At 37.9% G+C, this 15175-nt stretch overlaps 1 protein-coding gene across 1 annotated transcript in view; it reads left to right on the forward strand.

Moving 5' to 3' along the window:
* Positions 1–13193, forward strand: part of RNF11 (ring finger protein 11) — a 55496-nt gene extending 42303 nt beyond the window's left edge. Inside the window, exons 2-3 of the mRNA XM_066376250.1 lie at positions 9853–10022; positions 11291–13193. Coding sequence (XP_066232347.1) covers positions 9853–10022; positions 11291–11462 — 342 coding nt within the window. The 3' untranslated portion in view covers positions 11463–13193. The remainder of the gene's footprint in view (positions 1–9852; positions 10023–11290) is intronic.
* The last annotated feature ends 1982 nt before the right edge of the window (positions 13194–15175 follow it).

Genomic DNA, 15175 nt, shown 5'->3' on the forward strand with positions numbered 1-15175 from the left:
CCAGCGACCTTGGGCTCAAGCCAGTGACCTTGGGCTTCAAGCTAGTGACCGTGAGATCATGTCTATGATCCCATGCTCTAGCAGGCAACCTCAAGGTTTCAAACCTAGGTCCCTAGCGTCCTGAGCCAATGCTTGATCCACTGTGCCATTGCCTGGTCAGACTTGGTGATAATTTGTATCAGGTTTTCCTTTTTGATTATGGCTTAATCCATATCATTGGCAGTTTTTTCATAGCATGTTTATAAAATCCTGAAATGACTATTTGAAATGAATCACAGAAACATGATGAGTGCTTTGGTTTAAATCATTTATTTATATATTAGTAAGTAAATAGACATTTATCAAGCTTATATTCTAGTGGTATTGGAAATACATTAATCAAATAATTGCACAGGTAATCACATACCTTTTTAGCCCAGGCACAAAATACCTCATGAATTATATTATAGAAACAGAAATGACGGCAACCAATTGAATACCCTTGAAGGCACCAGCATTTATATGTTTATATTAATTAGCAATTCAGTACATTGGTGATTTAGATTTTCATAAACTGTTCCATCATATTCCTTTTTGTATTAAGTGACCTTGTACATTGCAAATTATTAATTTTTTTAGAGAGATTTTATTTGACTTTTAGAGAGAGGAGAGAAGGAATCGGGTGTGGGGCTGGGTTGGCAGTGGGAAGCGTTAACTCGGAAGTTGCCTCTCGTATGTGCCTTGACCAGGCATGCTCCGGGTTTCAAACCAGCGATCTCAGCACTCTAGGTCGATATTCTATCCACTGTGCCACCACATGTCAGGCTGGAAATGATTAATTTTTAGACATTATTTTGCACAGGTCTTCAGAATCATATTTCGGGTTCATATTTGGGGGTACTAGAGGTATTATTATTAGTTATTCTTATAGAATATACTTAGCAAAACAAAAACAACTCTATAACCCCAATGTTATGGCATGTACACTAACTTTATTAACAATTGTCGAGGGGTTCCAGGAAATGTAAGGAAACACTGAACTGAAAAGAAACACTGGAGTAAGTTAAGAGGTGACTATTTAGCATTTGTAGGTAGCATTTTAGTAAACCATTTATTAATCTATTCACTCAGTAAGGAGCAAAAACAGACAGTTCTTATGAATCTTACAGTTTCGCCACCACCTGGTCAGGCGAGGACCAGGTTTTGGAGGGGAGATTATTTTTGGACATGTTGAATTTGAGGTACTTTTGGCAAACATTTAATGATTAGCTATGTAAATGTAAAATTACATCCATGAGAAATGCTGTGAAGGAAAGTAACTTGGTGTGTAAGAACCTATAATAGAGAATGGTTAGGAAAGGTTTCTGAGAAAGTAGAAGTTGTTTAGCTGAGCTCTGAAGGAAGAAAAGGAGGTATTTAAGCAGAGTGGTGATGGAGGAGAGTACTCACGCAGAGTATGGCAGGTGCTATGACTTCATATGAGAAAGACCATGGTTCTTTAAGAATCTGAAAGAAGGCCAGTGGCGCAGACAACGGTATGTGAATTGTTATAGGAAGGGGAGATTGAGAGGTAGGCTACCAGACTTAGGAGGTCTTATTAAGGACTTTGGCCTCCATCTTAACAGCAGTGGGAAGCTATTGAAAGGGGTTATGATTGATTGATTGATTGATTTTATAAGAGAGAGAGAAACATTGATTTGTTGTTCCAGTTATTTATGCATTCATTGGTTGATTCTGGTAGGTGCCCTGACTGGGAGTCAACCTTTGATCTATGGGAAGATACTCTAACCAACTGAGCTACCCAGCCAGGGCTTGAAAGGGTTTTAAGGTTTGTGTTAGAAGGGCATAGGATTGGATTTGTTTTGAAAAGTATTGCTCTAACTTCTAGGTAGAGAACAAATTGAGATTTGCTATCTAACACTGTACACCAGGGAAAAAATAAGAGCTCAGACTGGAGTATTAGCAATACGCATGAAAAAAAAATGAACAGATTCTGGATTCTGTCAGTATTTTTTTTTTTTGTATTTTTCTGAAGTTGGAAACGGGGAGAGACAGTCAGACAGACTCCCGCATGCTCCCGTCCGGGATCCACCCCGCACGCCCACCAGGGGGCGATGCTCGGCCCCTCCGGGGCATCGCTCTGTTGCGACCAGAGCCACTCTAGCGCCTGGGGCAGAGGCCAAGGAGCCATCCCCAGCGCCCGGGCCATCTTTGCGCCAATGGAGCCTCGGCTGCGGGAGGGGAAGAGAGAGACAGAGAGGAAGGGGGGGGGGAGAAGCAGATGGGCGCTTCTCCTGTGTGCCCTGGCCGGGAATCGAACCCAGGACTTCTGCACGCCAGGCCGACGCTCTACCACCGAGCCAACCAGCCAGGGCCCAGTATTGTAATAGAAACTAAATTCACTAGAACTTGGTGGTATGTTGAATATGGGAGGGTAAGGAAGACAGAGGTGCCAGAGATATCTGTTTTACAGAACGAAAAGTGTCATTCACTGAGACAGTGAAGCCCTTTAGAGAGGACCAGGGTTTTTTGTTGTTTTTTTTTAATTTTTTACAGGGACAGAGAGAGTCAGAGAGAGGGATAGACAGGGACAGACAGACAGGAACAGAGAAAGATGAGAAGCATCAATCATCAGTTTTTTGTTGTGACACCTTAGTTGTTCATTGATTGCTTTCTCATATATGCCTTGACCGTGGGGCTACAGCAGACCGAGCAACCCCTTGCTTGAGCCAGTGACCTTGGGTCCAAGCTGGTGAGCTTTGCTCAAGCCAGATGAGCCCGCGCTCAAGCTGGCAACGTCGGGGTCTCGAACCTGGGTCCGACGCTCTATCCACTGCACCACCACCTGGTCAGGCGAGGACCAGGTTTTGGAGGGGAGATTATTTTTGGACATGTTGAATTTGAGGTACTTTTGGAAGATTGAATTGAAACTGTTAAGTAGAGCCTAGAGTTTAAAAGGCAAATTTAGACTGAAATATATATTTGTGAGTCGTTTATATCTAGTTGGTAATGTTAGCTGTAACATGGACATTGTTATCAGGTGAAGAGTATAGGGCAGAACAGGTCAGAACAAAACTAGTTGCATTTGTGAATTCAGATAGTCATATTTTGAAGTACTGCGGATTGTGGATTTTAGGAGACACAATTTAGCCCATAACATTTCTATTTCAAAAGTTTTTTCTCTATGCTGAATAATAAATGTTCAAAATAGTAGTTTCTTTAGAGGTCTTTTTAAACTTTAAGAAAAGGAATAGAACAAAAATACTGTATGACTACTGTTGTCACAACACACCTTTTTCACAAAGGAGCATTTCTAATGACTGTCTCCAGATAAACTGTTAGAAAACAAAGGAGTCGCCTGACCAGGTGGTAGCACAGTGGATGAAGTGTTGGACTGAGATGCAGAGGACCCAGGTTTGAAACCCCGACCCCGAGGTCACTGGCTTGAGCACGGGGTCACTGGCTTGAGCAAGGGTCCTTCGCTCTACTGTAGACTCCCAGTCAAGGCACATAAGAAAAAGCAATCAATGGACAACTAAGGATCTGCAATAAAGAATTTGATGCTTCTGATCTCTCTCCCTTCCTGTCTGTCCTTGTTTGTCCCTCTCTCTGTCTCTCCCTCTGACACACACAAAAAAAGATAAACAAAGGAGTCAGTGCAGGCACTATTTCTCATTCTGAGCATTATCTAGAATGTTCATCAATTCTATAGAAGGACTTGTAGGACTTAGCATATAATTGATATTATAGCTATGATTTATTATGGCAAAAGAATACAAATCAAAATCAGCAAAAGGAAAAGATGCATGTGTACATTGGAAACAGACACAAGCTTCTAACAGTCCTTCTTAGTGGTGTCAAACAGAATGCACTTAATTCTTCCAGCATTGAATTGTATGACTATGTGTTAACAGCTGTCTACGAGAGAAGCCCAAGGTACTGAGTAGGCTCAGTGCCTAGCAAATACCAAAATTCCAGACTCTCAGAAAGAAAGCAGGTATTTAGCATAAATGATATTATTTACACACAGAGTTTAGGCACAGTGAGCTATCAGGGAATGGTGAGAACATCCTGGAATCCGAATCTTAAAAAATTGTTTTTATATCCCTGTTATCTTCCTTCCATTCAGCAGCTTCTAGCTTATATTAGAAACAAGATTCTATTTTGCCATCTACAAAATACCATTGGATCTCTTATCCATCAGACCATTTTTAACAAATATGTTGGCAATTAAAATTATATGCATGTGGTAAGAAGTGTGAGACCACATCCATCTTTAAATATCAGGAGTTCTTAGTCATTTTCTTCCCTCTGTGGCTTTCTGAAAAGTTGCATGTAAACTGAAATTAGAATGTTGAATCATTTAAAATATTTAAATGGTACTTAGAGGGTTTCTTTGGTTTAACAAAAAATACCAAATGAAATGTATCTACTAAAATGTGAATAGTTAAAATGTAGGGTTTTAATTTAATTTAATTTTTTTATTTTTTATTTTTTCCTGAAGCTGGAAACGGGGAGAGACAGTCAGACAGACTCCCACATGCGCCCGACCGGGATCCACCCGGCACGCCCACCAGGGGGCGACGCTCTGCCCACCAGGGGGCAATGCTCTGCCCCTCCGGGGTGTCACTCTGTCGCGACCAGAGCCACTCTAGTGCCTGGGGCAGAGGCCAAGGAGCCATCCCCAGCGCCCGGGCCATCTTTGCTCCAATGGAGCCTTGCTGCGGGAGGGGAAGAGAGAGACAGAGAGGAAGGAGAGGGGGAGCGTGGAGAAGCAGATGAGCGCTTCTCCTGTGTGCCCTGGCCAGGAATCGAACCTGGGACCTCTGCACGCCAGGCCGACACTCTACCACTGAGCCAACCGGCCAGGGCCAGTGTTTTAATTTTAATAACTTAGTATGTTTCTTCATAAAGTAGAGTATTCCATTTCTATTGTGCTTTTTCTTTGTTCTCTGTGCATAAAAGTAAACCATAAGACCAAGGAAATCTAGCCTCTTAAAAAGCACATGTTTTAGAGATACTACTTGTAAACAGTTTAGTTCTTTTTGTTTGTAATAGGTGTGTTCCAGGAATTTAGAGTTCCGTATTACTCATAGTCTTAACACCAGTTGTTCCAGTTTGACTTCTTATACGACATATCTTGGTACAGATGGCAGGTCATCAAGATGGGTCAGCTGGATTGGAACTGAGAGTCAGGAAAGTAGTTTAGATTGGAAATGGTAATCCAAGGTTTGAACTCAGAGCTGGCAGGAGTCACAACAGAAGCCAAAATGTTTTTTGTATTCAGGGACAAGCCAAAAACTTAGGACCAAAGCTAGAGCATAACAGCAGTTAGCTTAAAGTCTGCAAACCAGAGTCATTAGATGATGGGGAGAAAATTAAGGGTTAGAATAATTTCCAAATGTTGACATTTACAAAACTCTGTTATCTTATACAAGTGTGTCCTTACCCACTAAAGTGCTGCTATTATCTCCTATATTCAATAAGAGAAGAAACCTGGCTCAGTTCACCACAGTAAATGGCAGACTCCCATCATTTAGTGTTTTTAAATTGTGTTCCATTGATTCCTAGGATTCCGCCAAGGTACTGCAGGTAAGGGGTGGGAAAGCCCATCTCTCCTAAGTGAAATTCCATCCCAGCCCCATCCCACCAGAGTAAGCTCATTTTTAATTGTGATTATAAATAAAATTCCTTTGAACAAAGTCTTGAATAGAACCCAATGCATAAGTAAGCTGCATTACCTTATTAGACTGGCTAGTTTATGAAGGTGACACTGGAGAATAGAAATTCCCAAGTGAGTGCAAGGAGAAACTGTCCTAGTGTTTGCTGTTGATTTTTAGTGAAAGAGACAGGAAGGGAGAGAAATGAGAATTATCAACTCATAGTTGCAGCACTTTAGTTGTTGTTCATTGATTGCTTTCTCTTATGTGCCCTGACCGGGGGGCTCCAGCTGAGCTAGTGACCCCTTGATCAAGTCAGTGACCTTTGGGCTCAAGCCAGCAACCATGGGGTCATGTCTGTGATTCCACACTCAAGCCAGGAACTCAAGGTTTTGAACCTGGGTCCTCAATGTCTCAGGTATATGTTCTGTCCACTGTGTTAAGTGTCCTCGTGTTTTACAACAACTTTCTTAGTGTAGCAGCAGAATCTGACCTTCCCCCAACCTTAGAGTAAGAACCACCTGAAGTAGTCCACAGGAGTTCCAGTATAAGGACCAACAGAGAAGGTATGATTAGATTTTAGAGTTTTTCTGCCAGTAATAGAATCTGTTTTTATAGGGGAAGTTTATAGATGGATTTGATGTTCTTTGAAATTCTTAAATTCTAGACATTATTGAAATTATCAAATTTTTATTGCAGATGAAAAACCTTTATAAAACCATTTATTAGAAACGCCTTATTTTGATGGCATTCTTAAGATGTCATTTCAATGCACTGTTCTTCAAAGTGATGTAAATGGACAAAATCCACATCATTTAACTTATGAATCTTCTTCCTAGCCAGCAACTAAGCATAGTGTAGTGAAAACCACTGGCTTAAAGGGAAGCTAGAATCCTAATTCCAACACTGTTGGTAATTATGTGACTATAGGTAGGCAAGCTTGGCCAATAAAATGGGAAAATTGGTCTTAGATGAATTCTAAGATTTTTTTTTTTTAAAGTTTAACTTACCTCTGCCAATCCATTTATTTTTTTTAATTAAATTTTTTATTTGAATTTTAGCTTCATTGAGGTATGATTGACATATAAAATTATAAATCCAATTCATTTCTTAAAGTAAACATTAGAATACTGTTCTATAGTCATATAATGTTAGAACTGCAATAATGATATCTAACATTTGTTTAAAGAGCTTTTATGAGTTTATCTCATATTGTATCAGACACTTGCAGTTCCCATTTAATTCTTACAGTGGTCTCAGTACTTTACACATGAAGAAACTGAGGCACTTAGAGGTTAAAAAACTTGCTCAACATCTTAAAACGAATAAATGGTAGAGCAAGGTCATTCTTTTTTACTCCAAACCAGGAAACTTTCCTGCATATGAAAGTTAGCCTACTAGGTATAAAGGTTTGAAGGGGTGACTGTCTAAACCAGAGATGCAGTGGTCATATTTATGACCATTAACAACTAAAGTCATGTAACTTTTATATGCACTGTAAAACTTGATTAACAAAGTTATTTTTCTAGTGCATAAAATAAAACAAATATACATATTGTATGTACAAATATTCTCTGAATTTGTACTACAAACTGAAATTTTTTGTATATGTAAAAAGCTAATTTAAAAGGAAATACTCGCCTGACCAGGCGGTGGCGCAGTGGATAGAGCATTGGACTGGGATGCTGGGGACCCAGGTTCAAGACCCCGAGGTCGCCAGCTTGAGCGCAGGCTCATCTGGTTTGAGCAAAAGCTCTCCAGCTTGGACCCAAGGTCGCTGGCTCGAGCAAGGGGTTACTCGGTCTGCTGAAGGCCCGCGGTCAAGGCACATATGAGAAAGCAATCAATGAACAACTAAGGTGTTGCAATGCGCAACGAGAAACTAATGATTGATGTTTCTCATCTCTCCGTTCCTGTCTGTCTGTCCCTGTCTATCCCTCTCTCTGAAAAAAACAAAGAGAATAAAAGGAAAAAAAATTTTAATAAAGGGAAATACTCATTCTGAAAAATAACTGTTTAAAGCAAAAAATAGCCTGTAGTCATAGTGCTGTAGATACACAGGGCAGAAAGAAAGCTTCAAGCTCTACCAGAAAAATGTAGTCAGTTTGATACTTACCTTTCTTTGTGAAAGCCAGAACAGTTGACAGTCTTCTTACTTGATGACTGCACATGTAACTGTACTCTATGTAATCTTCCTAATTCTCTTAGAGGGAGACAATACCTATATAATTAAGCTGAGGCTAGAGGCAGAGTCTGTCAATATTGGGTGTCAAGGAGTATTGGTAAAGGCTTCATTCATGTTAACAACCTACTGGACAAGGTAGAATTTAGAATAATGGACCTGCCAGGAAAAGTAGAGGAAATAGCAAGAGCAAAAGCGTGAAACTTCTAGGAAACAGCTAGCTTGGCTTCAATAATAGTTATAGCTCTTTGAATGCAGGATACTTAATATGATACGGTCTTTGTATGTAATATACATGAAATAAATATTTGGTTGAAGAAAATGGTTTTTATAAGCATTCACATGCTTGATTATTTCCTAAATGATGTGGTAGAAGTATGAAAGTACTTAAAGTAACTATTAATAAATTTATATGGAAATTCATAAAACACAAAACTTTGAACTGCTATCATTTTACTTGTACCAGAGCCTATTCAGAGGATTTGCTAGGTTTGAGCTCTTTAATTGTACAGTTGTTCTGAATCTCAGAGAAAAGGAATATTTAAGTCACATGTTGAACTGTCTTTGGCAGGAACTTCATTAACTACTGTCAGAAAAGGGTTTATAAGGATAACTTATAGGGACATTACAGTAACTTTAGATGACATTGTGGTAGAGTTTTTTTCTCCTTGAATTAAACATTTTGGTATTTGAGCCTAATTTTTATCTATCTGATACTGTCCCCTAAAATTTCTATTTGAAAAGGATAATTTATATTCTCATTGTGAGTGCTCTCTCAATTATTTTATTTTGAACCACTGAAGCCATTAGCTCTAAATAGCCTCAGTTGATAGTAGCCCTGCCTGATTATGGAGGTTATTTCACAGAATTTTTTTTAAAGCTTAACAGAAATTTAGAAGTTATTCCTGGAGGCAGAATCTCACAGTTGCAAATATTAGCTGTCATTGTAAAGAAGTGCTTAAATTGTAGGGTTAAGGATTGATCCTACAGGTTGAATGGTATTAGTGTTTTCAAATGTAATGTAAGTAGTTGTGATTTGACATTGTATTTCCTGTGAAAGTTTCACCCATGGATTCAGAGTGTTATGTCAGTTTATTCAGTAGAGATGTTCTCTGGAAAACCATATTAGGTGGCTCAAGTAGTTCTAGCCACAAAGAAGTTAGGTCAAAGATGCACTTTCTTACTCATACTTTTTTTTTTTAAATAAATTTTTATTAATGTTAATGGGATGACATTAATAAATTACTCATACTTTATTGAGGTGTCTTCTCAAATGCCTCATCAGAGAGGTTTTCCCTGAACTGCCTACCTAAAGTAGCATCCTCTATCATTCTAGGAACTTTATATTGTTTACTATCAATTCCCCATCACCTGACACATAATGCTCAGTGAATATCTGTTGAAAGATTGTATTATGAAGAGTATGAATAAAATTACTTTATAAATGTGAGTAGAGAAAAGGCAATATAGCAATATGTCTAAATTAATACATTTTATATAGTAATATATGCAAGTAAGTGAATGTTATAAGTAGATATTTGGCTGTTTAATTTATGTCCCCAAAAGCTATGTATTCCATTTGGGAGGAAAAGTGGCCTCATTCTGGCTCACTCAATTATCATAGCTAAATAGGTATCCAGAAGCATAAAAGGAATTTTAACAAAAGTTTATTGCAATAATGTTTAGTCTTTTCAAGTAAAAAGTTAATTTTAAGGTTGTTGTCTGTATGGAAAGAAAAATAAGTTTACAAATAAGAGTCTATAATGGCTGGTTCTCATGTAAATAATGGTATACTGAGGCCACAAAACTGTATTGTGACTTAAAGAATATCACATACAACTCATTAAATATATTGATTTATCTATTTGTGCATCAGGAATGAATGTATCTGGGTTTTATGGTCAACAGACTCCATAATGTTGAGCTCTAGCTCAGCTTCTCCCCAGATCCCCTCCTGCCAGCCAAAAAAGAAGAAACAAAAGGAAAACAAATTTGAGAAAATAATACTTTTCTCCATTTTTTAAAATATAGGAACAAGTTCCAGTTCCGGTCTATCATCCAACACCTAGCCAGACTCGCCTAGCAACTCAGCTGACTGAAGAGGAACAAATTAGGATAGCTCAAAGAATAGGCCTTATACAACATCTGCCTAAAGGAGTTTATGACCCTGGAAGAGATGGATCAGAAAAAAAGATCCGAGAGTAAGTTTTAATTTTATACATGTTTCAGAGGTCCATGTTAAGAGATTTTTTAAAGAAAAATACTCCCCTACATTTTAGAATTCAGATAATATAATCAGTTAATGCAAGAGAATGTTTAGATAGAGTAATTTAAGAAGAATTTTCATATAAAAATAGCTTTAAGATAATGGTTTGGATTCTGACCATTTTATATGTTCCTTGTCCATTGGATGAAAGTTGATTTTAGTTAAAAATGGTCTGTGTGAGTATGAACCTAGTACCAACATTGCCTTGTCAGCTGGGAAAGCAGTTCGGCAGTGTGTCGGCGACCTTCAGGTCCATACTCTTTGGGACGGTTAATTCTAGAGATCTACCCCAAAATGTGTACTTCACTCCAACTCATAGCTTTATGCATAAAGGTATTCACCGTAGTTTTATTTGGTGAAAAACAACAATAGAGGCACAGATAAGTAAATTGTGGTATATGTAGCCATTAAAATAGTTTACCGAGGGTCTTTAGTGGTATGAGGAAAATCTTATATCCATTTCTTAACATGTGGAATAATTTTATTAACCCTGGTAAGTTGAATATAAAATATTACTTCTGGAGAGTGTGTGTCCTCAGTGTTACTGTCTGAGCATTACTAAAGAAGACAGCCATATTCCTTTTAGGTTGAGAGTGGTCTTGCCAATTCAAGCTTAATCTTATTTACTGTGTTGATCTTTGACTGTTTGAGCCTTAGCACCATTTAGTGCTAGCACTTAAGATCATAGCTCTAGAATACTGACTTTTGAACACTGTTCAACACTTCTTGAACCTGAAGAAAAGTGCATTAAACTTGAAACTGGAGTTAATGAAGAGACTTTGCCTATAGCTGTCCAGTAAATAGGCTGAAATTAGTGGTTCTGGTTTTATAGGCAGTTATTAAAATGAAAACTATCTTACTCCTGGACTTACAACTAAAAACTCAGTTCAAATAAAGTTTATCAAGTCAGTGGTTTCCTATCTGAAGCATCATGTTTTTCTTCCGGTCCCTTTATGATCCATTTCTCTTTGTTCTGTTGATTGTTCTCAAACTCTGCATATTTCCAGGGTAGAGAAATAAAAGATTGTGGGTTGTTTAACACTTACAGGAAAATTTTCAACTTGCTTTGGTAGCAAGATGACTGGCCAAGCCATTTTTATCTGTTTGGATTTACACTGTCTTTGTAGTGGGATTTTAAAGAGCATCCTAGATAGAACACATCTCTAAAAATGCTTTCTGATTTCTCTCCCTCATTCCCAACAGGTGTGTGATCTGTATGATGGACTTTGTTTATGGGGACCCAATTCGATTTCTGCCGTGCATGCACATCTATCACCTGGACTGTATAGATGACTGGTTGATGAGATCCTTCACGTGCCCCTCCTGCATGGAGCCAGTTGATGCAGCACTGCTTTCATCCTATGAAACTAATTGAGCCAGGGTCTCTCATCTGACTTCAAGTGAACCATTATTTTTGGTGGTTTTGATCTTTTGTCACTGAGCCCAAAGAGCCAGGGATTTAGGAATTAAGATCATGCACAAAAGTTTCCTAAAAATTCCTGAATGGCTGCAGATATTGGGGAAAAGTACATCATATTTTAGAAACTTAAGGGGGAAAGTAGGATGGTATTTTTATGTAAAGCCTTGACCCAGTGTTTAAAAATATAATTGTATTTAGATCTTGTTATTGTTCCAGTATATAGGAATTGTGTAAACTGTTACAACAGCTGTATATGTTTAAATTGTGTGTGTTGAAGATTAGGAAACAGGTAGTGGTTGTTTTTCCTAAATGAAATAACTTTTTCTTCCCCCCCCACCCAAATTCTTTTCTGAAGTTGCTGGCATTTGGGTCAAGGTTTTATTAAAAGCTACATTTTATAACACTGGCACAAAAAAAGTAGTTTTAAGCTTGTTTGCACAGTTCTTTTTTTCCATTGGAAATGGAATTCATTGCCTTAGGTCTTTTTAAATAGTGTATTATTATCGTTGGGGCTGGCTCTATGCTTAAAAACAAGTTTATTTATAACCTGTTATAAGTGCTATACCGTTTGCAGTTAGGAAATGCAGAATTCAAAGTGATCTCCTAGCTTGTAAGCAAACTGAGATGCACTATCCCTTTTCTATATAAAAAAAGAATGTGTCAAGAAACCAACTCTAATAAAGTGGGGTTTAATATTACCCTTTCCTATGTGTTTTATCTAATTATTTTGGTAAAAATAGTGATAATTAAAAGTCAAGGCAAATTTTAAATAATAAGATTTCTGATTTATTGAGCTTGAATTATGCCATGATGCTTAAGGAAAAGTGAAAGTGGCACCATGGTGAAACTGAGGAAAGCTTCTTGGCTTTAACAATTTTGATTTATTTGTTCTTACGATCTCCTTCCCCGTTTTGATCCATAGCAAAAGGATACTGCATCTCTTATTATTGTAGTGCTGAGGTTATTGAAGTTACACAAAACACATCTCAGTCTCTGTTTCTTGGAAAGTCCTGCTAGCTGACAAGTCTAGTAAGCAAGGAGAATTAAAGATAATTGTATTTCATGTTTTGCACACAAATGGAGAATTTGTATAACCACATGATTTCATAGTTGTGATCTCAAGAGAAGGAATTTCTCCTTTTTCTTGCAGTTAATATAAGAACACTGAATCTCTAAGCTTCTAAGTGTTAGAAGTAGAGATGGTCTAGTAAAGATGTATTTGTAATGTTTTATCCATTTAGCATGTGTTTATTTTTTCTTAAGTACTCAAAGGTGATTTATTTGTTCAGCTCAGTGATATTACAGCTAAAGAAAAGTCATTCATTAGCAAAAGGAGAAGCAATTTCAACCTAACAAATCAGAAATGTTTGTATTCAGTTGACTATCTCACTCTAACACTTTTCTACATACAAAACACAAGTATCTTAAAGGTTCTTCATAACTGCATTATAGTGGAATTTAGTATGTCTTAAGTACTTCTTAAAGATTTGACATTTGACTGTAGTATCCATATGTTGTTTAATTTTCTCATGAGCCCCATGATGGAAAGACTTTGAATTTGAGAAGAAAAAAAAATTAAAGAAATGATATTTTCAGGTTCTGTTAAATTGTTACATGTATCTTGCTTAAGTTTTTGTTCATTAATTTATATCCACCCGATTACATAAAGCAAATTTGGAAGAAACACCTGAAGTTGTGCAATATTTTTAGTGAATATTACTTTTTTTATTCTTGTGTTTTCTATTTAAACATGATGTCTGTGTCATCAAGTATTATAGTCAGACTTTCTTTTCTTCTAAAGATTGTTAAATTTGGTAAATGAACTTTTTTAAAAAAAATCATTTTCTATGTTGCTGTTAGTCTTTCTCTACCCAAGGCTTCTTTCACAGAAGTTTGGCAACAATATTGAAGAAACCAGTATTGAGCTGAATGCTTTTTTAGGTACATTGTATTCTTGGATTTTGATGTTCACTTACCATGTTAAGATCCATCAATTTTTGTTTTTACAAAGTTAAATAAAGTTATAATACAATTGTAAAGGGCTAAAGCTAGAGTTGATTACATGACAATACTCCCCAAGTTATCTAAACCTTTCTTTAAAATAGAGATGTATAAATTTAATTAATTACTTTAAAATCTCTAGGTATATATACTTTTGGCAAAATATTTTTTATGGCTTGACATTTAATACCAGTTAATCATAGATTTAGAAGCTTGATAGCTCCAGATTTCTTTTTTGTTTTTGTTTTTTTTTTATTGCATTTTTCTGAAGCTGGAAACGGGGAGAGACAGTCAGACAGACTCCCGCATGCGCCCAACCGGGATCCACCCAGCACGCCCACCAGGGGCAACGCTCTGCCCACCAGGGGGCGATGCTCTGCCCCTCCGGGGCGTCGCTCTGCTGCGATCAGAGGCACTCTAGCGCCTGGGGCAGAGGCCAAGGAGCCATCCCCAGTGCCTGGGCCATCTTTGCTCCAATGGAGCCTCAGCTGCAGGAGGGGAAGAGAGAGACAGAGAGGAAGGAGAGGGGGAGGGGTGGAGAAGCAGATGGGCGCTTCTCCTGTGTGCCCTGGCCGGGAATCAAACCGGGGACCCCTTGCACGCCAGGCCAACGCTCTATCACTGAGCCAACCGGCCAAGGTGAGCTCCAGATTTCTTAAAACCAAATGACAGGCTCAACATATTTAGATTTGAGCAAGATGTGTTCATACTTGGCTATAGGATTTAAAATGTCTGAAAAGCCTGCTGAGGAAAAAATAAAAGAATCTTATTCTTTTAAATATAAACCCAACAAGTATAAATACAGTACTTTCAGATACTTGTAGTTTGGTTCACACAAGCCTTTTCAATTCTATGAGTGTTCTTTTTAGAGAATCTCTTAAACTAGGTATTATAAGACTCTTCCCTAAATGCCAGTATACCATGTGATATTAAAACTGTGTGGGTCTGGGCTATGGTGGCGCAGTAGATAAAACGTCAACCTGGAACACTAAGGTCACTGGTTCAAAACCCTGGACCTGCCTGGTCAAAGCACATAGGGGAGTTGATGCTTCCTGCTCCTCCCCCCATCTCTCTCTCTCCTCTCTAAAATGAATAAATAAAATCTTTTTTAAAAGTTAAAGGCCTTATGGTTTTACAGAATACAGTGAGCACTGAAGTAACTAATTCTCTACTTAAAAAGCTCCTTTGTAAGGAAGCATGCATTTAAAAAAGGAATAACAATATATATAGTCAAAAGTAGAGCCACCAGTGGTCCTGAAGACCATAGGAAACAGGAAAAGAAGGTAAGTTTCTTTGGCATAATTCAGAAATGTATGCCATTTGGTGGCTAGCTCTGCCTACAAGGGCATTGATTAGTGGTCATTTTCTGAGTTACTTGCATGTAAGTGCGTCATAGCTGACATGATAACCTCAACTGATTCTTGAATCTTTAATTTTGAAATTAGTGGACACACAAAAAAGCTGGATTTTTGGTTAGTAGCTCCCGAAATAATATTAAATTTACTCACCTGAATTTTAAAGAGCATCTCTTCTATTGGGTGGGAGAAGGCCAGAGAAATTAGTTTGTTAGCACCCCTTTGTAAATAGTTCTCCCGCTCCCCTCATACACTCAACTAGACTTCCCTAAGATACAAGCCTGGTTCAGGATGTCCCATCACGGGAGGCAT

This window comes from Saccopteryx leptura, chromosome 3 (assembly GCF_036850995.1).
Source record: "Saccopteryx leptura isolate mSacLep1 chromosome 3, mSacLep1_pri_phased_curated, whole genome shotgun sequence".
In the NCBI taxonomy this organism is placed as follows: Eukaryota; Metazoa; Chordata; class Mammalia; order Chiroptera; family Emballonuridae; genus Saccopteryx; species Saccopteryx leptura.